We start from the raw sequence: 23,147 nt of genomic DNA, 5'->3' as shown, positions 1-23,147 counted from the left end.
GGTGGGATAGAGGGCAGGCTCAGCGGAAGACCATCAAGGAGCTTGCAGATACTGCCATAAGAAGCAGCCATTGGCTGTGGCTAAAGCGGAAGGAGACAGGCTGGGCTACTCGTGGGGCCTCCAGTGCGGCACACACCCAGGTCTGATCGGCCTGTGGTGGGCCGGCCTCGACCGATGGTGTATGGTGATAAATGGCCGAAACACCCAATGACCCCGGGGTACACAACTGACATCAAATGAAAACCCATGAGGTCACCTACCTAAGAGGAAATCGCCATACAGTACTGATCATCAAGGGATTTTAACACCTAGTCCTAGTAGACATATTATCAAAATGGCAAAATTAACAAACAAAATCAAAATATTAAGAAACAAAATTATTAACAAAATTAGCATTTTAAGTGTACTGATGATTCGTTTTATTAACATTGGTCACTTGTATTATACGGACATAGTGTGACACCAGTGACATTCTGATTAAAAATTATTATTTTTTTATTTTTAAATGGCTGCCCTATGGGGGGTGGTAACCATGTGTAACTATTTAATGTAATTAATATAAAAGATCATGGGGTTACTCTAATAAAATTTCAGTTACCCAGCCCTTACAGCACATAACACCAGTAACATGCAGAAGTTATATGCTGCATGAGAAACAACATCATCAATAAATTAATTAAATAAAATGAGCAAGTATGGACTCACCCTCTCAGTCCTTGACATGACTTCCATATGTTGACCCTTGACCCAAGGAGCGAGAACTTTTATGTTAAAATGTAATATAAGAATCCCAACAACACCAGTGACAAAAATCTGAGACAAATATATATATATTTTAATAAATTACATAATTTATTAATTTATTAAAATAGAAATGTGTTAGTTGGCAATATAATTTACGATTAAAGTCACAAAAAAAATTGTGATTTTTTTTTTGTTGTTTGTTTAAGTAGAGGTCCCTGACAAAGTCAAAAAGCCTTGATGCAGTAAACAAATTTATGTGGTGCTTTTATGCATTTAAAACTTACAAACGGGTCGGTGCCGACCCTAACACCAGAGGAAGTTTAAGTTCCGTTTAGAAATGTCGTACAAAACTTGTTAAAATAAGGAAATTACGGTATTTATTTCTTATTTATAACAGTATACAGACGCTTTTCTCTAAGGCGAATAGCGATTTGGGCAAGATACTCAAAGACCCGCCAATTAACATCTAGCTTTGTGCTGACGTACCACCTGTGTTGCCGAGGCAACATAACTGTGTTGGTAACCTGGTTGACGCCAAAAGCTCCTAACAGGACCCTTCATAGTCTACGACAAATCATCGTCACTGGCATAAATTTGGACTCTAGTGCGCACCAGACATGTAAGCTATCATACAATAATCACTATATATGTATACAGATATGTGGAGATAATTCAGCTTGTTATTTATTTACTTTTAAAATGCAATAGTTTTTCAGCTTCGTACGCTACTACTTAGGTGGCACCGAGGAAACAGTTTTCAACTTTATATATCAGCGATGTCAGTACGTTCGTCATTTTCTGTCCTATCACACCAAATATGGCATAAATCGCTTTGTTTATTTGGAATTGTGTCGGGATTGAATTCGCAAACGAAGTTGCTTTTCAAAATATCCACTTTAAATTTCAACATTCAGCGAAACTGTCAGCTAGGCCGAGTAAATTTGTCTCTTGAATTTGAGGGATAAAACATAATTTATCTAGCAGATAGCTACAGCACGATCGACGTGCTGATTACATTTTGGGGAATTGCGTAGCACTGATTTCTCAAGATAAGGCGGTCAAATAGCATGTTTGCATATTTAATGTTAATGTTTTTACTATTAAAATCATGCCAAATATTTCCATATAAACAGTAGTTTAATAATAAAAAAACTTTTCTTGAAATAATATAATATAAATAACTTTTATTATACTAATATGTTGACTGCCTACTACGTTGGCTTCAAGATAGGTCTATAGTCTGATAAACCTACAAATGTAAGAGCAAGTGGGAGGTTTACATGGAAATAGTATGTACAGGCTCCAGGCCTCCGTGCGATCCTAACCAGGATAAATGATTAGAAGGTGGATGGATTTATGGAGTATTTTGGATCTGTAGGTGATTGTCAACTGCAGAATTGTATCAGGAAATATAGCTCTTACATGGTATGATTTGTATAATTCCTTTTCTTGTATTATACAGTATATAGGCCATATATACTTCCAACAGTCAGGTAACATTTGATTACTACATGTACAATATAATAATCTATACCACAAGTGTGACTGCTGGAGTGTGGCATGAGTAAATGGTGTCCTGTAGTTGTGTTCTGGGCATACAGCAACTTTGGATATAACAGACTTTGAATATAACGGACTGTTTTGTCAGATCCCTTAAAGTCCATTATAACGGGATTGTACTGTAGTAGGTTTATTGCATGTTCTGTGCTTTAACTCAGTGGTGTTTGTGAGAAATTCCACCTGATGCTTTTTCATCTAGGAAAATGAGATGGCAGCTGTACTGAAAACCATTTCTGAGTAAAATCCTGCCGAAACTCTATCACATTGGCTGAGAACACTGTCATACATCATGCATGTTACAAGGCCTAAATCTTCCAAAGGGCGCTGCAGGCCAGCTGTGAGTCATGCCTATAGTGTGGGAGGGGTCTCATACCACAATGTGCCTGGTCTTCCACGAACCTCCTCCTTGGCACATGAAAAAGCAAGCAGCTCCGTACACCTTCTGTCCCACTCTCACTCTCTCCTGAAGCAGACCAGTGTGGTGAGTGTTGATGAAGTCACTGAGCTGCTGCAGAACACCCCCACCCCGCCTGCACTGACCCTCAACAGATACAGAGTGCTGCCATCCATTGAGAAGAGACATACCTCTGGAGACATGCCTTTCCAGGGAATGGAGGAGAAGGCCTCCAGGCTAAGCCGATCCGACCACCTCTTCAAGAAGGGCCGTCACCACCACTGGCAGCAGGCCATTCCCCCTTCCCGTAGTCACCCAGAGATTTCTAACTCTTCTGAAGCACAGTGTGGTGTAGTCACAGAGCCCTCAGACTTGGCTGCATTGCCTCTGGAGACTCCTGATGGGATCTACGGGGGCTTACTGCTGGCTATCCGATCTCCAAGTGGGAGGAGGTTCCAACAACATTTTCATTCCTCAGAAACATTGCAAACAGTTCTAGCTGCTGCAGAAGCTAGATATGGCACAAAATATGAGGACAGCATCATTGAGACCATGGATGTGCCCCGGATGAGCTTCACTGATCTCACACAGACTTTAGCCGAAAGTGGCATCCGGAACAGGTCCGTTGTCTGCATCACTCAAGAGTACAGCTCCACAGATAGCTTATAAAGTCAAGAAAATATCACATTAAACGTTATATGTAGAAAGCCTATTAAATGTCTTATGAAGAACAACTTACAAGCAGCTCGTCTGCGGTTGATATACTTTAATTTCTCGTTTAGGCTAATAGTATATGTATACATTGTGAATGGTATAACCTCGCTGTCTGATGAAAATCATGCATGTCCACTTTTTGCTATAGATATAATACGGCCAATCTCCTGTCTACTGATAGCGTTTGACACCTAATTGACCTATAAAAACATGTTTTATGAAGTCATCTGTTTAATATTTGTTTGTACTAGTTAACGTTTCTATTCATGGTGGTTTGTATGGATTACTTTATATTGCTAATTGTACCAACTTAACATTGATAGCTAGATAGCTAACATCATTGTTTATTAATGTATATATAAAGTGAGAGTTTGTATATTGTTGACATTGACATATTTGTGTCACTGACAATCCACAGAAGAAAATTTAAGAGAAACTACTCACTGATGGCTGTGTAAAGACAGGTTTGTTTCAGGTACTGAGGACGTCTCACTATGTTGATTTAGGTTTATTTTGTAAAGGAGTTTTTGAGAAAATGTATTTTTTTCATGCTTCTGAAATAATGGATTTTTTGAGATATGTGTTTTTCATCAGACAGTGCCAATATTTTAAGTTTCAAAGCCTTATAGGAATGCAGGTATCTTGGTCATTGACTCAACTGCTCTGCAGCTGCTGACCAAGTGGTTGTAATTTAAAATTAAAGTCTTGATCATCATCCACAGTAAAAAGACACCATAAGTCTTTTGTTTTCAGCAAATGTCTAAAAATGTAGTCATTACCAAAAACCCACCATTAAATAACAAATGACAGAATATTTGCTTGTTTTTTCATGATCATGGACAAACAGAAATGGAAAATAACTCATGATCAATCCAGGTTAAAATGGCATTTTCGTTAAATATGTTTACGTTTAGGCCATTTTAGACTCCCATAAGCTTAGTGAACGTGGTTCAGTATGCATGTCCTCCTTGTGATGTGTAGGCCAACTGAAATGTGTAAATTGTACATAGTGTGTGTTCCCAGCAATGAACTGTCACCCCATCCAGGGTACTCCCTGACTTGTACTCTCTGCTGCCTGAGGCAGGCTTTAATGTCCCCCCCCCAACAGATGAAAAATCTTCCAAAATACCTAGGTTAATTATATTTTCACCACATAAACCTTAAATAATATAAACCAAAGACTTAATTACAGCTATTAAAAGCCAGTTGTAAGCTTCTATAACCAGGGACTGACATAACTGGGACGCAAGTACACATTCACCTTTAAAATCAAAACGTGCGGCAATTGATTAATGTAACAGGGCAAATATGTACATATTTTATGTGCATTTGCACCAATATGACAAGAATTTTTTAACCTCTATACCGCAAATGAAGCACGAATGAGCATATAAAGGTTAAAATGCACGATAATTGTCATATCGGTGGAAATGCACATAAAATATGTTCGCATTTAAGCTGTTACAACAATCAATTGCCGCACGTATGGCATTTAAAGATGAATGCGTATTTGCATGCAAGTTATGTCAATCCCTGTCTATAACATTGCTCTGCAGACAAAGGATATAATTTACCAATCAAGCCACAAACTAGGAGTGAGGCAAAATGTATGTCTAGAAAGAAATTACAATGCTTCAAATCTTAACCCATTCCAAAGTTCCCCAATTCAGTAAGACAAATGTATATTTCGATAAGATGGTACTTTATTACAACAAATACTATTTAGAAATAACCATAAAACCAAAGAGCAGAAAGTGCAAGACAAGTGCACTATAGAGCTGCTATTTATTGGTTTCACAGCTATAGTAAATTCAGGCATTTAAAACTAATTTCACTCAAGCACTCTCTCATAGCATCTGCAAATAAAGTCAACATCCAATTTTAGTCCGAATAAAAATGCATACACTGCAGTACAAAAAATTGTAACATGAATTGATGCTATTTGCCCCATTTTTTTTTTTTAACAAATCACTGCAGTTAAATATTACTGCCTAATTTTTAGGTTTCATACGGTACATTATAAACTCCTATTTTTACTTGGTAAAAGTGTAGGAATTCCTGTCTTTTGAACAGAACTCTTTAGTCAATGTTGCAAGGAAAAGTGGTTACAAAAAATGACAAATGTATTCAGTTATAGGCCATTTATAGTGAGAGTGGAGGGAAACTAATTTCAGAAAGTAGCGTCAAAATAAACATGTTCTCCTTGTGAAGGTATCAGTTTGTACATCAATGGCCCACCTTGTATAATAGTAATACTGGACTACTTATTAAAACCTACACATAGATTACATCAGAAATCTGGTTTTATGAAGCTTATATACCCCCTTTCATTCGCAGGTGAGAAGAATCGTGTTTAACCTGTGTAATACGGTATTAATAGGAATGTTTTACTAATATGCCACAAACTTGGCCACATTCAATACATTTCTATATAATCTGTCGTTTTTTAGAAGTGCATATGTATTACATGATAATGCCACTGCTCGATGTGCAAAATTTGGTTTACTGTGTAGTCACAGCTGATCCAAATACAGTAACCTGACTAACCAGTACACAGACAGAGAATTGGTTCAGATTGATGGTTTAAGCAGAGTTCAGCTGGTATTCAAGATTCTCTCTCTCACCATAGCAGAAATTAGGCCCGGTCATTCAGATTTGGAAGACCCAAAGGTAATTAACACAGCTAAATTTCTGGTCTGTCAATCTTTATATGAAAAGCTGTGGTGCAGTAAAGAGAGAAGGCCCACACGTTTCCCCGTGTAATGCAGATTGGTGCCGAGGACCCACGCTCTTCAAAGAGACCCAATGCAGTCCATCTAGAGTGTGCAACAAAGACGACCGAGTTGCTTGTTTTTAGCCTCCAGTTCTCTAGCTTCTGTTTGTATTTTTTGTTGTACTGAAAGCTATTTAAGAAGAAAATATATATACACATTTGCTCCTATAATTTACAGCACAATTACAGCGAGATTAAATGAAATACAAAAGTCTCAGCAGAATTCTGTTTGAGATATTTGACCAAATGAACAGCTACACTTCATATAGCAGGGCATGTGACCTAAGATAGAGGGAAAAAAGACTGGTTACATGTAGTTTTACAACCAAAGGAGGGGAAAAAGGGGGAAAAGGAAAATGAGACAAAAAACCAAACCCAACTCCACAATGTCGCACCCATTCAGAATTGAATCTATTTGGCATGTAGTTACGAACCTGAAGTTTAAAACACTTTTCTTTTAAGGCTAGGCTAAGACCTAATTAAATAATCCAAATGTAAACATTACTTCTGTCTTGTAGTTTTCAAAATAAAATAGTCTCTACAAGGTACTTAAAGTCAAACTGCAAAAATTTAATATGAGGTAACGTGCTAACAGCGTGGGGGGGGGGGGGGGGTGCCACCAGCTCCTTAGCTGGCAATTTTCTCAATTTCATCAAGGTCATCTGTGTCCAATCTTGCAATCTTCTTGTCTGTGTGAAAATACATTGTGGTCAGACACAATAATTAATCACCCTGGATTCATCAACCTGCCCAACACAATTGCCAATATACCAATATGCTCTATTAACGTGCCATTTCCTTTCAAAGCAATACCAGAAATTCAAGTACTTACTGAAGTGTTCTTGGATGCGACTAAGGATGTTCATACTCATCTTGCTGTCTACCATGTTAATAGCCAATCCCCTCTTGCCAAAACGCCCAGTGCGGCCAATCCGGTGTAGGTAGGTCTCATTGTCTGGGTTCCCGTCTTTGTCCACTGGGAGGTCGAAATTAATCACTACAGACACCTGCTCCACATCGATTCCTATAAATCGATTAAAAAAATATATATATTTAACTCTTTACTCCCATCTGTTTTGAACAAAAAGCACAGTTGACTGTATTATGAACTTCAAAAACACTTGATCTTGTAACTCACATAGAATTCATCACAAATAGTCAAGAACGTATAAAGAACGAAAAGCACTACACAGGACAGAAATGCGGAATAATTAAGACATCACACAGCACACAGTTTCCTTGTACTTGTTTCGTAATTGTTCAAAAACTGTCAGCCGAAAAAATAAGACTAAAAATAAGTATTTCAGTGGGATACAATGGTATCTGAAACAAGAGACCCTTCTGGGTATAACTAAGTTCTGAAAATGTATCGCTAACAACTAAAAAAGCAGGTTAAAAGGATTCGAAGTGAATTACAGTCCTCACCCCTGGCACACACATTGGTGGTGACCAACACTTTCTCTTTGCCTTCTCGGAAGCGATCGATGACTGCGGCTCTCTGCTCCACCACCATTTCCCCACTGAGCAGCGCCACCTGGTGACCTTCCTTGGACAGCTCTCCTGCCAGCCAGCCAGCAGTTTTCCGAGTCTAAAGACAGAGCGTACATCTAGCGTTAATATGTAATACTACTACTGGACTGGTCACCTGGCATAACGGGGGGGGGGGGGGGGGGGGGGGGGGCTGATGCGTATGTGGACTATCAAAGTTCATTGTGGGGCTCTCGACTTGAACTCTGGTGACAGCGGTGTGAAGCCACAGTGCTAACCACTGCCCTGCCCCTGTACATAAGATAATAAACAAAAGAAGTAGAAGATTGACTAACATGACAAAAGATCATGGCCTGTGCAATGGTGATTGCTCCGTAGATATTGCAAAGTGCCATAAACTTCTCCTCCTTGTTATTGCAGAGCACATAGTACTGTTTGATGGTGTCCAGCGTCTCTTCCTCACGCTTTAGCTTGATGATGTTGGGATCGGGCACAATCCTTTGAGCAAACTTCCAGACAGAGTCTTCAAATGTGGCAGAGAAGAGCAACATCTGACAGTCCTTAGGCAATGTCCTGGAGAAGGTAGAGCACATTTTTGTATGGGAACATGGCAACAAGAAGCATTACAGATATGGAGACATGTTTCTCCAGACTGGAAGATATCAACATGGGTGTCTGCTGTACATACCCCACACTTATTGTTGTGGCCACACCTACCTCTGGATGCGAATACTTTGGTCCTGGTGGCCTTGTGTGGCAATCATGACATCAGCTTCATCGAGCACAAACACCTTAATCTTCTTGGGGTCAATGAACTTGAGCTTAATACACCAGTCCAGCACTGTGCCAGGGGTGCCAATAACAATATGCTCCTGTATCTTCATCCCACGGTCCACTGGAAGAGAAACAGAAAAGTGTCACGCACCACTGCCATTTTCATCCTATCCAGCAACCTATACCTCATCCTGTAGCCTCATTTAAGTTAGCATTTCCCAAACCTTGGAAACCTCCGGCAGTTCATGTTTTTGCTCCCTACCAGTTCCCAGTAGGGAGCAAAAATGTGAACTGTCAGGTAGCTGGGAGGGACCAAAAACATGGACTGTCTGGGAGGTCCCCAAGGACCATGTTGGGAAACGCTGATTCATGTTATGTTCCTGCTAAACATGCAATGAGAATCTAAAATGAATACCAAGCATTTTTCAGGTGCTCAAAAATACTAATTAAATAAAAGGCGCTCCTCCAAAGGATCCCTAATAAAAACAATAAATATATGCAAAGAGCATTTCACAATTATCTGTGGAGCTAAGGGGACACCACAAGACTTATTTCTGTGTGAAACAGAACACTAGTGAACAATCACGCAAATAAAATTTTATATGTTCCCAAAAACAAAGCCAACGCCTGGACAGTTAGAGAGAGTCCATGAGACAAATGTCAAATTAAAAGCAGTAAATATAAGAGGAAACATTTAAGACCAGAAATCTGGGATTCCAAGGCAGACCAAAAAAAAAAACAAAACTTACATTTATTGCCTCGGATGGCATACTGCAGTTTAACATCAGGGTAAAACTTCCCCATCTGTTCGATGACTTTTCCCGTCTGTAAGGCTAGCTCGTAAGTTGGGGACACACACAGACACTAATGATAAAACACAAAGAACAATTTGTTAAGTGTTCTACCTTTTAGCTTGATAAGTAGTGAACCATAAACATTTTACAATGTTTTTCTCAATGCCCCAAGACATTTAGTATAACAAATACAGTACATGCAATATAAAGTAACAATTTGTTTGTCAGTCGTGTCACAAAAGTACATTTTTTTAAATTAAATGTTAAAAATTATCAAAGCAGTACTCAGAGAATCACTTTTGCTGCACACTTAGGGGTTGATTATCCCATTAAGCCAAAAAATTGCTTAAAAAAGTTATGCATGTTTAAGTAAAGCATATTCTCCCCTCGTCAGCGTGGATATGCCCACCACACTAAACCCGAAAAAGAAGACACGGCCGTGCAAGAAGTATTATTAATTCATCTAGCAAAAATAGGGGTTTATGATGATTGATGATTTTGGTGACAAATAAAAAGTGGCACAGGGACTATTTTGTTTACATTGTGAACCTAATTGAAATCCACAGAAAACCTTTTACTTTGAAAATGAAAGCATGGCAGTAGCCTGCTACACTCATATTTGATCATTCTCAGGAACATGAGAATCCTTTGACAAAAAACTAAATGTTACAAATACACTGTTTAAATTCTATGCAGAGCCACTGACATTACCTTATTGGGGTATATTAAAATGATGTAATTTATAGCTCTGATTTAATGATGGCTCCAACATTTCCACAAATAGTACCACTGCAGCTTTAAAATCAAGTAACACAAAACAAGATAAATGTTTTTTTTTTTTTTAAAGTAACCCTCTCTTGCAAGAATGCAAGTACATGCAGTACGGATTTGGATTGCGAGGACACACAACTTCCTTTGAACCTATTCATTACTCATTTTAATTGAAATGATTTATTTTTTATTTTTTTAAATCAACCAATCATTTAGTTTTATTGATTCACCTGCTAGGCGTGTTGAAAAAGCAGATGCTACTTAAATCCTGCACAATTATGATATACTTTGTAAATACCTATATTTTTCTATGTATTATTGAGATAAACAATTAAGATGCACAGATTGTATCACCCAACTATCAGTATTGGCTAATGGTTAAAAATGAGGCGATATTTAGTCAATAATTCCTTTTAAAATGGTGACCCACATTGCTTTGTATACCTGCATACTGAACAATTAGAAAAATGTCTACCATGTAGAATTATTTTAACGTCATTAGAAATGCATTTTGCAAACACTGCTCTGCTAAAATTTCACTAGAAACCGGGCTCCATAAGACGACCAATTTGGTCGCACGTGACCAAAAATGTTGACTGCGACTAAATTTTCTCCTTGGTCCCATAGGTCTATCTTTCCAGGGTCATAGCCAATCAAAGGCACAGAAGGGGTGGGTCTTCGCTACTTTAGACCAGTATTTCTGAAACTATATGTTTAAGAATGTTTTGAAAAGGTATGTTTTTACTAATTATAAAATCGTTTACATTTAGCTCAAGTTATATATATATATATATATATATGAATTATTCACATATTGGGGTGGCATGGTGGTTAGCACTGCTGCCTAACACCTCTGGGACCCGGGTTCGAGTCTCCGCCTGGGTTACGTGTGTGGAGTTTGCATGTTCTCCCCGTATCGTTGTGGGGTTTCCTCCGGGTACTCTGGTTTCCCCCCACAGACCAAAGATATGCTGAGGCTTATTGGAGTCACTAAATTGCCCATAGGTGTGCATGTGTGAGTGAATGGTGTGTGAGTGTGTGCCCTGGGATGGGCTGGCCCCCCGTCCAGGGTTGTTTCCCACCTCGTGCCCACAGTTTCTGGAATAGGCTCCGGACCCCCCACGACCCGGAAGGACAAGTGGTTTGGGAAATGGATGGACAGAATTATTTGCATAAATTTTGAATTGCAACATTTGTTTCTACATTTATGATAGTTTTGTTTTGTTACATGTTTGGCTCTTTGAAAACTGCAATTCTGCATTGTGCCGTGTATGACTTAATACAGCTATCCAGAACACGCAGTGAAAATGCTCTTAAGTGCACCTCAGTCAGTGGCAGAATGCACTTAAGGGTCATTTACTTTGTATTAAATCATCTAAGTTCATGGGAAAATACGCTTAAGTCAAAAAGCGTGTTTTTTTTTTTTTTTTTTAAACTTCAGTACATCGGAGAATCAACCCCTCCAATTTAACTTACATACATTATATTCAGTTCCCTCCCCCCATTATTTGGCAAAAAGTCCTTGGAAATTTCCTAAATCTCTGTATTCGTAATGTTTAAATAGTCTTCTTGTGCTCGGTAAGGAGCCACCCACTCCACAAATATAGGGATCAATTTACCAGTTTTGTGCATGACCCTGTATTACAAATTAACAGCACCTGTGGCACATGGCCAAAGACTGTCCACAGCAAATACAGCTGAAGGACAGTCGCCATTCACTATTCGATCCACGGTTCGCTCTGTCTGGTCACCTCGTGCAGCAGGATTTGAACCATTATTCTGCACATCGTACACCACGACCGCTACGAGTGAGGACAGGGCGGACTCACCTGAGGCCACTTGTTACTGGGATCCACACGACTCAGCATGGCCAGTACAAAGGCAGCTGTTTTGCCTGTGCCAGACTGCGACTGAGCAATCAGGTTCTGAGGCCTGGCATGAGAGGAACAGAGATATACTAAAAGTACAAGTAAACCAAGGGGCAGCGTCGCTCCGGTTATAAAACTTCACATGGTTAAGGTGAATGTTCAAAGTACTTCATGCCTGACACAGGTCATGGATAACAAGAATAATATTAACTGCTCCTCTGTAGTAATTCTGAAATATTTAGACTAAGATTGCCCAAAATGAATATGCAAGCTTGATTACAAGTACACTTACGGTTCTGCAAGCATCATGGGCAAGGCGTTCTCCTGGATTTTAGAAGGTCTGTTGAAACCCATAGCATACACACCCTGAAGCAGTTGGGACTTCCTGGGGAAAAATGGGGGGAGGGGGGAGACCCAGATCCACAATCCGGTTATACTACTCAAAAGAAAGGTAGCATCACAAGTCACTGTCCTTAATACAGCAGGAAAGGTGCTAAAGAATCAACTACATAGGCAAGGATGTTAAGCGCAGCGTTTGTCAACCCGATCCACGGGGACCCCTAGACTGTCCACATTTTTGCTTCCAATAGGGAGCTGAGAGGGAGCAAAAATATGGACTGTTTAGCAAGGAGCTGGGAGGGAGCAATAAAATGGACCGTATGGGGATCCTCGAGGAGCAGGCTAAGAAACACTAGATTAATGAAAAAGCTCAATGACAATGTAACAAATTAAAATGCAATTTCACGACTGAGAAAAAACAGTCACAGCAGCTCAACTCCAAATTCACTTCCAACAAAAAGGTTATGGCACTTCAATTCTTGATATGTCTGTTGTATGATAGGAAACACTAAGCCAATCACATTAATATCCATTGATGCTTTAAACTAGTGATGTCCCAAACGATTATTCTTTAAACGATTAATCTAGCGATTTTTTTTTTCTTTCGATTATTCGACTAATCTAACAACTAATTTTTCAATTGATCTGATAAATTTATTGATAAGCAATTATTTTCAAGTTAGTCATTTAATACAATTCACCCTCTCCCCCACACACAAATCTGATATTATCATTAACATTTCAATTTATTAAAACATTTCTTAAACATTAGAGCATTATTAACAAAGGCAAATCTTAAGAGATTCAATAGGATTTCTATGTTAGACTGAAGTTAATAATCACTGCAATAGTTTTTACTTAACTATTTCACTACACCAATTTGACTTTAATGTTAAAATACATGCTAAAACATGGAATGATTTCATAACTAGAGAAACATGTTTTTAACAAACACTAGCAACGGTAGCTTATAGTTCAGCTTACTTCAGTGAGCAAGGAATGATTTAGGCTACATTGTGCAAGAGTAGTCATAAACGATAATGTGTCTCACTCCTACATGACAGAATAAGTAATTAGAAAATATAAAACGGCTGGAACAGCGTCATTAACGTCAGCTACAGTTGAGGTGCAGAAAAGGTGCCATGACTGAAGTTTTCCCAAACTTTGGAAGACCGCGTGCGAGTCTTTCTTGCTACATGATTGGCCAGTGCATGCTTTACAAAATAGTGTGGCACTGCTGGCACCGGCGATATTAGACAAAACTATATCTGAATTCAGTCTATAATCGATATCGTTTTAACGGTGCCAGCAGTGAAACAGTTAGCCAGCTAATTAATAGAATAGCTTTGTATTGCAAATGAAAACCATGCCGCAGGACCAATAAATAAAATATTGTAGCTCTCGAGTGGCGAAGAGATCATCAGGTAGACAGTTTTATTGCGCGATTCTTAAAAGGATAGCGTTAACATGCACCTGAGGGGATAAAGTACTTTCCCTTACAATATGTTTAGTTTACCACTTAGTGCACTGCAGTTACAAAACATTTACGTAGGTTAACACAACGCGTTGACACTAAAATTCCATGTCGGCGCATTTTTATAATCAACATCGTCGATTACGTCGAATAATCGTCCCAGCCCTAATTTAAACTGGGCAAGTCTTCATGACCACCCGGACAAAGCCTAATTCTACTACATGTGCAACACCTATTTTTACAGACATAAGTGTCCTTCTACTCTGCTGTAAGGAGCTCTCTCAGGCCCCTTTCTCACACTTAGAGACTCTGTAGTCCAAACCATGTGTCCTCAAGTTTTGTATAACAAGGTCAGATAAGGCAACAGCAGATAGGGTTCCAATAAAACATTTTCGATGCGAGTCCAAGAAGCACTTTCCGACTTAGATTCTAATGTAATGAATATTTTTTAGCCACAAAGTGAGACTTATATATCTTCAAATAATAACTATTAGTCTTTAGATTAATCTATTAGATGCTACAATAAAGTTACAGCTTAACGCTAACCAATTTTTATGCAAGGTTTCTCATCTAGCATTAAAATTTCCAGTTTTTTCTCCCAGTACTGCTTAAATGAATAGATTGAATGTTTTGATTAAAAACTACACATATACAGTGAATATACAGTTTAAGCATCCAGTATTGTGGGCAGTGGTGGCTTAATGGTTAGAGAAGCGCACTTGTAATTGAAAGATTGCTGTTTCAAATCCTCGGCCAGCAAGGCACCACTGAGGTACCCCCAGCAAGGTACCACCCCCAAGCACTGCGTCCCCTGCTATGTCACGATGACACATATGGGTTAAATGCAGAGGACACATTTAGTTGTTGTGCACTGTGTGCTGTGGTGTGTCAACAATGACCACTGATCACCAAATTCTAAATTCTAATTCGAAATTCTATAGTGTACTTTCCAAAGAAGATCTCTACTTACAGTCGAAGCTCTTCAAAAGACTTGACAGAGTAGAGTGGAGAGTTTGGATCCCTTTGAAGAACTTCCACCTGATTGGTTGTGTTTACCAGGTTACTGCGAATCAGCTTGTTCAAAAGTGACTGTGCGGCTCTGTCCTCTGAGAGAATATTAAAAACAAATTCAAGCTTGCTAATGAAATATACAGAAGAAATCAAATTTAATATAGTGACTTCCACAAAAAAGTTCCAAAAAACACCATGACAGTAAATGTTAGTAAACATTTGAATGCGGTAATCCACCCTACCATTTTAAACAACAATATAACACAAAATGTGTATTAGGGCTGGGCGATATCATATCGATATAATATTGCGCATGCGCAATAATCACTAGGGCTTCAGATGACAGGTGCAACATTTGGCCATGCGGCAGCTTTTCGGTGCTATATGGACATTTATTTACGCCCACTATTTAAGCAGTTTAGTAGTATGGCTAAAATATAAATGAGGCTTTGTATGACGCCCAAAAGTCATTATTAGTATAAATATGCATATCCTTGTTTAATAAATGTGTCAGACTTTGAACTGTAAAAAATACCACCACACCTTGTTTATCCACAAGATCTCCTCTTTTAAAAGATGTCGTGGCTGCTCTTCTTCACCGCGACTTCAGTGCATATTGCACTGAGGTATACCAAACCGTAGTATACCAAACCGTAGTATAGCAAAACAGTATTAAGTGGGGTGCTCCGCTAATCGATTTTAAGAAACAAAGTTTATACAGATTACTAACTTTTGGGTATCACAAAACGCATCTCATTAAATTTAAGCCATACTACTAATCCTTTTAACAAATTATGGGCATATATTAATGTCCGTATAGCACCGAAAAGCTGGCGTCCGGCCAAATGCTTCATCTGTCATCTGACCAGGGCAGTGATTATTGCGCATACGCGATATAATATCGATATGATATCGTAATACTGTATCAGTAAGTGACTTTTTAATATCTGAACTTTTACCTTTGTCATCTTCATCTGGTTTATCCCCATCATCATCTGTCTTTGTGGTTCCTAGTTAAAAAAAGCACAGGCCAATCATTTTTTTTGTATGCCGATAAGATAAACGATAATACATTCATTTGAAAAATGTACGCACAACTGAGCATGACAAGTAAACAATCAGCAGTAGTTGCAATGTGCAAACACGTTCTAAATCCAAAAATGACGACTGTCTTACCATTTGCTTCTGCTCTTGATCTGTCTTCATTCTCTCTTATCTGCAAGCTACTAAGCTGTAAACAAAATGAAAATGTAAATATAATACGCACGTGGGATTAGGTAAAGTTCGGGTAAAACCAAACGTTTCCATACCGGCAAATCAGACCATGACGACTGGGCTATAACGTAAAAAATCATTAAACACAAGTAGTGAAAACTGGCCCATACAAACAGCAATATTTATTTTATTTTATAAAAGGGTGAATTTATATTAAGACAAAATTGCTCCACTGGATCTACAATAACTTCGGAAGTCCAAAGACAAATTCAAAAACTGCTCGCTGAAAATTTAATACACAAATTCAACGTCTAGTTCAAATAATTCCGACTGCACCAATACAGTAATCACCAGCCGCCTAAAATCGATTAAAATGATCACAACTATATTTTTGATCGCTTGTCTGGAAGAAAGTGTTAATTCATTACGTTATAAAGGCCGGACCACCTAGCCGGTAAAATTAAGATTGCCCAACTCGTGTTAAGTGATTTGGGTTCGAGGGGAATCAGAAAGCAGGACCCTGTCGCTGGCTACACGGACACCTGGTTAGGATATACTTTTACACTAAAACTGAATAATAACACCACGTTCTCTGTGTTGTGGCTGAACACCAACACAATGGCCAAACAAAGCTTCAAATCGACTACATTTTGATCTGACGCATTTTGTCAGCGCACTGTTTTGGGCCCAGCCGCTAAGTAATAAGGTAGCTAGCTAGCTAGCTAACCGTGATAATGCTTAGTAAGTAGCTTGGTAATCGTTCATTCTTACTGATTCTGCTGCAGCTTCCTGCTCGTCCACAGCCAGGGCCCAGGAATCTGTCGCCATTTTCCGATTAACGATTGCTCAAAGTATATGTCAGGTTACGCTGCTAAGTGATTTAATGGGATGCCAAAGAGAACACACTTCTTTCCGGATGCCCGACGATGCGAAAGAGAAAGGCTGACGCTAGGTGGACGTCCGCTATTACCACCCTCCGCCTGAAACACAGAAAGAGCAAAATTAGTTCCTAGTCTTCGCTGCCTTGTCTATAAAACGAAATATTACTGCGCACGCATTTTCTTTATTTATTATCATTGGTTATTTTGGTATTTATGCCGCTTTTTCAGCGTAATGACATATGACTGTCGGTCGAAGCTAAGCATTTTTAAAACTCTGTTTTAATTTATAGCCTAAGTGCAGAGTATTCTTCTACAGCAGGAATTTATCATAAACGTAAAATAAGTCTTATAATGATTCTACAGAAATTGTCATAACTATATATTTCTTTTGTATTGTGCTGTACAAGCATGACGAGTGTTTATCGATATATGACAAATGAATGGTTTTCATCATGTTTCATAACATCTGACAAATGTTATTAATATATATATTAAATGCAACCATATGCATTGTGACTGAAGAAGAATTCGTCTTTTCAGTGTAACAGTTTTTCTTTCTTGGGAATATCTTAGAAATTTTGCGTAGAACAAACCTTTCTTTCTGACCGCAGCAAATACTATTTTGTGGTAATTCGTGCCAAAAACCTGTGGAATGAAAATTACTTTGTATTCACAAAAGAAGTATTCCTACGAAGAATTTCCATCCATCCATATAACATACAACTTTTGTAGAGGTAGTCAGACCTTGCGGCACTGAAATCCTAGCGATAGTAAAGATTTCTATTCATAAAAATATCAGCATAGTAGAATGGTTTATGGATGCATATGTGTGAGTGACAGAGAGAGGGACTGAGAGAGAGAGAATCTTCTGGAGAGAATAAGCTTTATGGTCAGCACATATTAATTTAATTGTAGAGCGGATGTTGAAATTCCAGCCATGATTTCCCCCCTAAACCAATCTGATTTCCTTAAAGAAACCAGCAGGGCTTGATATTGTCATGGTTACCATCCTAGTAAAATAGGGCTCACCCAGGCAGTGGCCACAAATAGAGCAGCTGGCCAAACTCCTACATCAGATTCAGCAGAGTGACATTAAGGGCTTTGCGATGAGCAGGAGAGTATGGCAGCTGCATAAGTAGGGAAGAGAGGTTAAGGTCTATCCCACTTTAGTCCTCATCCCCAAAGCACCATCACCAGTAGCTTCCCTTCTCCCTTCCTTCAGCTCCACGCATGGCGCTGCATTTCATTGAAACTGGTCCCCAGCCGTAAAAAAGGTTGCATGAATGGGGGGGCTCTCATCATCGATTGCAGACAGGAGGAGTGGGTGGTGTTCATGCTGGGGGTAGGGAGGGGAGGGGAAGGGGCTGGTAGTCCGTTGCATATGACCGTCTCCCTGCCAGAAAAGCTTTCCAACTCCAGCCACAAGGAGAGCCTGAGAGACTTTTTTATAACCACATGTTGCTGTTCTGACTTTATTGCTATAGCCCTCGTTATTTATTTATTTATCAGTCATTTATTTCCTTCCTTCCTTCTGGGAGACCTGATATTTCCCCTCACAGCACTCACGGACAATCTGGACCCAAACAAAAGAAAGGGACGAAGAATGAGGAGAGAGAAAACAGCATCCTTTCATTTCTGACCTCGTGGTGAGTTAAAGGACAAACCAAAAGAGAAAAACAATAATAACAATTACCTTTCAAAACAGCACAAATGTAAGGTAAGACCTGTTTGTTTGAGAGTGCCTGTAGTTGCTGGGTTTTTTGACATTGTGTCTCTCCTATTGTTTTTCTAAATAACTTAAACAGATACGGGCTCTTTTTTTGAGAATATGCATGTATTTATTAGTACCAGTAATTTGATGCTTCATTCATTGCTGAATTTCTGGGAGACCATGATTAGCAGAAAAAAACTGTCAAAAGCACTTTGCAGACTTGTAGTGCACTTTTATTTGTTCAAAACATTCTCATACCTATATGTTTTGAAGACCCATTTGTTTTTCAGTGCATCTGCCAATGAATGTAGCAGTAGGGAACCATTTATTGTATAGCAAACACTAAATCCAGTGCATGCTGCACCAACAGGTGGTTGTCTCTCCCGGCAGTTTCTTTGTAGAACAAAATGGGGGGTTGCTGTTGTGCTGCTGATGCTGTAGAGTGTCATTACATGTTTTGCTTGAGCCCATTAGCTTTCCTTCAAACCACATAATGTATAAAATCACAGTCTTCAAAGGGAAATAATCCTTCCATATTTTTTTTTTCTTCCAGCGTTTGCAGCCACTTTATAGATGTCTGGTAAAATCCAAGAATTAGGGGAGGGGGGGGGAACTGGCTCTCCGATGTTACATATCTGATCATAAATTAAATAAATACTGAGAAAAGTCTTTACTTGATATTTTTCTATTTTGTTATTACTTTGTCCATTTTGACATTATAGTAATTTGATTTTACATGTGTACCCTACTACTTGGAAAAAAAAGTAAACATTGTTGCATTTCCTTAATTGCGCTGTCAGATTTCTTTTTATTTGTATTGAAATAAAATGTTGACAGCATTCTCTGTGCAAAGATTTTAAATGCATGCAGGTAATGTGAATATAGATGCATGCTCTACTCATCGCATTGATGTGCCCAGGGTACAGCGACCTAGCAAAGTACGTCCAGAGTGCCATAGAGGCCAAATATTTGAACAATTGCCTGACAAGACGAGTTGGCTTTGTGCTGCAGCACGGCTTCACAAAACGAGCAAGCTGATGCCGCCGTTCTGTCTTGCCCTGCCGGTACGCCACATAACACAGGATGGCAGTATTGACACAGAAACGAAGGCCATCACTAGTGTTTGTGCACTGATTTGTGTGACCTTTTCCTCTTCCACGGGGTGAATGACAGGAGCCCAACTGACCCTTAACTTAATTAACGGACCGTCCCATGCCTCAGGCTGAATTATGAGTCCCTGTCGAAGCTTGATAAGAATTGCAGAGTCGCACTCTTCCACAACAGCTATTTCCTCTGCTGTCTTGGGGATTTTCAGTAAGCCTTGAACCAACATTACCCATAGAATCTATCAGCCAGTGTTTCATTAGACAAAGGAGTATGAACATGTAGACATTGTGTTTCATGATGGATGGGTGACTTATCAGCTGGGGGTTCCTGGGGTTTTATTGGTAGAGTTAAACTCAAGTTGTGTATCTGAACGGTTTTCTGGAGCCAGTTGTGACTGAGGAGAAATATTTTAAATGTCTCATTTTACCCACGATGTTAGGTAGTAATAGACCATTATACACATAACTGACAGTGTCCAATAACGCAACAGATTGGAATATGCTTTTCCTACTCAGACAGTTTTGTGGGGAAAAAAGTGACCTAGTGCTGACCACTTTTTTGTGAGTTTTTACAGAAATTGATTGAATGATCATCCTACTTTTATTGGAAATTAGCGTGTGTCCTCATGCCTCTCCAACTCAGGAGCGGAATGATAGATGGCGCTGAAACTGAATCAGAAGAATTGGATCGAATTATAAAATGAATGACAGCTCGTATTCTCTTGTGCTAATGACATAAAAACAAAGTTTTATGGAGGTTGTACGTGCCATTTCTGTAGGAGATCGAGTTACGATTATTATGTGTTATGTTATGATAAATTACTTATAGTAAAATGCAATGAAGCAGACCAGTGAATGTAGTGAAACTGATGTCTGAGAAGTAAAAGTCAATCATGGTTTCTGTTTTGTCATTTTTCTTGTTTCTGGATGAGAATAGGGACAGCTACAGTAGGTGTTGTGAAAAATGTGGAAATGTAATGGTCTTGTTTCTGGCAAAGTTTCTTGTTCTCTTCTTCTTTGCCAAAGTGACAAAGAGCGCAGATAAAAAGAGAAGAACCATGCCGGGCTTGATAAATGTCGAGAAGCGGAGTGCCCTACCACTCAGTGTCTCCGAAATTACATCCTGTGTCAGAGGATACACCCTAGCAATGACAGCCTCCATGACGTACAACAACTTCGAGGACCACCCTATTGAAGGTAAAAATCCGGCACCTTTGTAGATTCAATGCTGTGCACATCAAGAAATAGTACAATAACCGATTCATCAAAGAGACAAAACATCGTTAGTGAGGAACACATTATGCAAATGACTTTGCATTTTATGCAAAAGTCAAACACCATGTCCTTCATTGGCAAGTAACTTTAAAGTTAACAACATTCACTTGCGACCAAGATGTTCTTGATGGCCCCCTTAACCTGAATATTACTGGGAATTCTGCAAGTCTTGTGTATACGCAAATCACTCAATATCATGTAAAAGCCGTATATGCTATGTGCTAGAACACCAACAGTGCATAGTGAGTGCTAGAGTGATCGAAGGGGTAAATGTCAGATAGCAGGCAATCGTTTCACAGGTAGATCCGGGGTGAGCTTAATTTCCTCTCCATGTCCACCTGACAGCTCAGTGTGAAAGTGATTACCCTTTGTGTTCTGTACATGATTTGTACCTGCCAAGCAATGGCAGCGATAACATGCTGTCATCGTATTAAACTTGAGCGAAATTTATTAAATTATAATATTGTCTTTTTTTCATAGAAGCTTAAGAGGTACTCCTACCTGGAATTAATACTTAATTTTTTTTACAAAATAAAAAATTAAGACACAAACAAATAAATAAAAATTAAAAAGCATATTCCCATCAAAAAATGTGAATGAAGTGTACTGCAGCAATGTGTGTAAATATCCCCCAGAATGTGATAAAAACCTGTTATTTTGATGTTTTCTGAAGAGATCTTTTTTTGGAAAGTTAAAATCATTTCAATAGCAAAGTGCCCCCATGAATCTCATCCACCTGCGAGTTCAAAGAATGGTGTATGATGTAGGATCTTTGTACATCATCAACTATCATTAAGCGTATGGCCCAGTCTTTCCACAAATAAAATATAAACATAAATATGATGTATTTTGTTGAAAGGAAATAAAAATCAATGCTTGAACAGTGAAAGCAAGGGGTTTTCAGACCTTTACTAAAATAAATGGGGCATAGGAGTGATTTATCTCTTATTCCCAATCAGTAGACTGAACAGAAGGAAATATGGGCGAAACTGTGAGTCAAGCCAGTGAAATCACCCCGGAGTTATAGGAGCATAGTAAACATGGCCCAACTAACCCTTTCAAATGCCAATGCTGTCTAAAAGTGAAATTTTAGCTTTTTCTTGTACTAGATTTGTAAACTGCCTCATCTAGCCTGTCCCAGGATTCAAGATCTTTATTGGCCGTTTGAAACAGCTGCACTGGAATGTTTGCTTGTTCATATACACTACCAATTAAACGTTTTTGTACACCACGGGTTTTTACCACTTTTCAATTTATTTCATAAACTTGTAGATTTTTTATTCTTGTTAAGCACTGGAAAGTAGAGTGAACAGCTATGACTGAAAATATAAGTGAAATAAAACAAGTTTCCTTTGTAACATGGAAAGTATATGTAACAGTGAATGTCTGACATCCTATTAACTGGTTGTGTGGTGACGGCATAGTCAGATTCTAGGCCGTCCTTTAAGTTTAGTTAACTGTTTCATCCCATGAAACAGAGCATTTTTTAATGTCCCGTTTACAAAGAATGCCTTGAACATTCTCTGCTGTTATAACTGCTGGAGAAGGTTACTTTGATGAATCAAGATATGACATTTCCTTGCTAATAAAGGTACTCAAATGGTGAAGGGAAAATACTGTACATTTATTTGTTACAAAGAATATTGAGTGTATTTTTAGTAAATGTTTAGTGAGCAACATGCAAATGTAGAAAATCTCAGTGTGTGCAAAAACTTTTGGCTGGTAGTGTACACTCAATTACAAAAGACTAAAGGCAATGCAAAACAAATACAATGAGAAACAATAGAAGACGGTGCCAAATATTACAGTACAGAACAGTACAAAAACTAGACAATATGCTGATGAAGTACGGTATAAAGTGTAGATGCAATGGAGGTGAAAGTCAAGGGGGATTTTGGATCTTTGAAACTCAAATGGCCTAAAGAAAAGAGCTGTTCTTGAATCTGGTTGCTGCTCTTGAGTTCTGATGCTGCAAAACCTCCTACAAAACTGCAGGAAGGTAACGAGTTTATAGCACCTTTCTAACCAAATCAGACTAACTGCTTTGGAAGGTTGGGTAACACTTTACTTGCGGCCATGTTTTAGGTAATTTAAACACATTCATAATGCATTATCATGCATTCATAAAGCAGGATAAACATATTCATCGAGAGGCATAACACATTATAGCCATGTTTATTATGCATTATGACTGCCTAATGAATATATCATCTACAGTACAATGCACTATAGATACCTTTATAATGCGTTGCAAA

The 23,147-nt window shown here is 38.7% G+C and overlaps 3 protein-coding genes across 6 annotated transcripts in view; 2 read left to right on the top strand and 1 right to left on the bottom strand.

Annotated features, from left to right (window-relative positions):
- Nucleotides 1-1,249: 1,249 nt before the first annotated feature.
- Nucleotides 1,250-4,591, top strand: ubxn10 (UBX domain protein 10). Of its 2 annotated transcripts, none has more exons than XM_023834922.2 (2): nucleotides 1,250-1,363; nucleotides 2,504-4,591. In XM_023834922.2, exon 2 carries the CDS (start codon nucleotides 2,594-2,596, stop codon nucleotides 3,365-3,367), a length of 774 nt encoding a protein of 257 aa, XP_023690690.1. In that variant the 5' UTR covers nucleotides 1,250-1,363; nucleotides 2,504-2,593; the 3' UTR covers nucleotides 3,368-4,591. The 2 variants fall into 2 exon arrangements, with proteins under 2 accessions (XP_023690690.1, XP_023690691.1); XM_023834923.2 differs by lacking the exon at nucleotides 1,250-1,363 and adding an exon at nucleotides 1,375-1,526.
- A 506-nt stretch (nucleotides 4,592-5,097) lies between these two features.
- On the bottom strand, nucleotides 5,098-16,888 carry ddx19a (DEAD-box helicase 19a). The gene is made up of 12 exons (XM_023835138.2): nucleotides 16,691-16,888; nucleotides 15,881-15,935; nucleotides 15,664-15,714; nucleotides 14,664-14,799; nucleotides 12,173-12,265; nucleotides 11,842-11,944; nucleotides 9,197-9,311; nucleotides 8,391-8,568; nucleotides 8,009-8,246; nucleotides 7,611-7,773; nucleotides 7,018-7,209; nucleotides 5,098-6,874 (listed from the first exon to the last, which is right to left on the bottom strand). The coding sequence occupies exons 1-12, from the start codon at nucleotides 16,745-16,747 to the stop codon at nucleotides 6,813-6,815; spliced, it is 1,443 nt and encodes a 480-aa protein (XP_023690906.1). The 5' UTR covers nucleotides 16,748-16,888; the 3' UTR covers nucleotides 5,098-6,812.
- A 1,300-nt stretch (nucleotides 16,889-18,188) lies between these two features.
- vwa5b1 (von Willebrand factor A domain containing 5B1) overlaps nucleotides 18,189-23,147 on the top strand; it is a 41,511-nt gene continuing 36,552 nt past the window's right edge. The window contains exons 1-2 of one of the 3 annotated variants that reach the window (XM_072713611.1): nucleotides 18,189-18,512; nucleotides 20,644-20,814. In XM_072713611.1, the coding sequence (XP_072569712.1) occupies nucleotides 20,676-20,814 (139 nt within the window). In that variant the 5' untranslated portion in view covers nucleotides 18,189-18,512; nucleotides 20,644-20,675. Of the gene's footprint in view, nucleotides 18,518-20,221; nucleotides 20,815-23,147 lie in introns of those variants that run through there. The other 2 variants (XM_023834825.2, XM_023834823.2) reach the window with 2 other exon arrangements.

Source organism: Paramormyrops kingsleyae, chromosome 6 (assembly GCF_048594095.1).
Source record: "Paramormyrops kingsleyae isolate MSU_618 chromosome 6, PKINGS_0.4, whole genome shotgun sequence".
Classification (NCBI taxonomy): Eukaryota; Metazoa; Chordata; class Actinopteri; order Osteoglossiformes; family Mormyridae; genus Paramormyrops; species Paramormyrops kingsleyae.
Note: the sequence above shows the minus strand (reverse complement) of the source record. Positions and strands in the feature narration are given on the sequence as shown.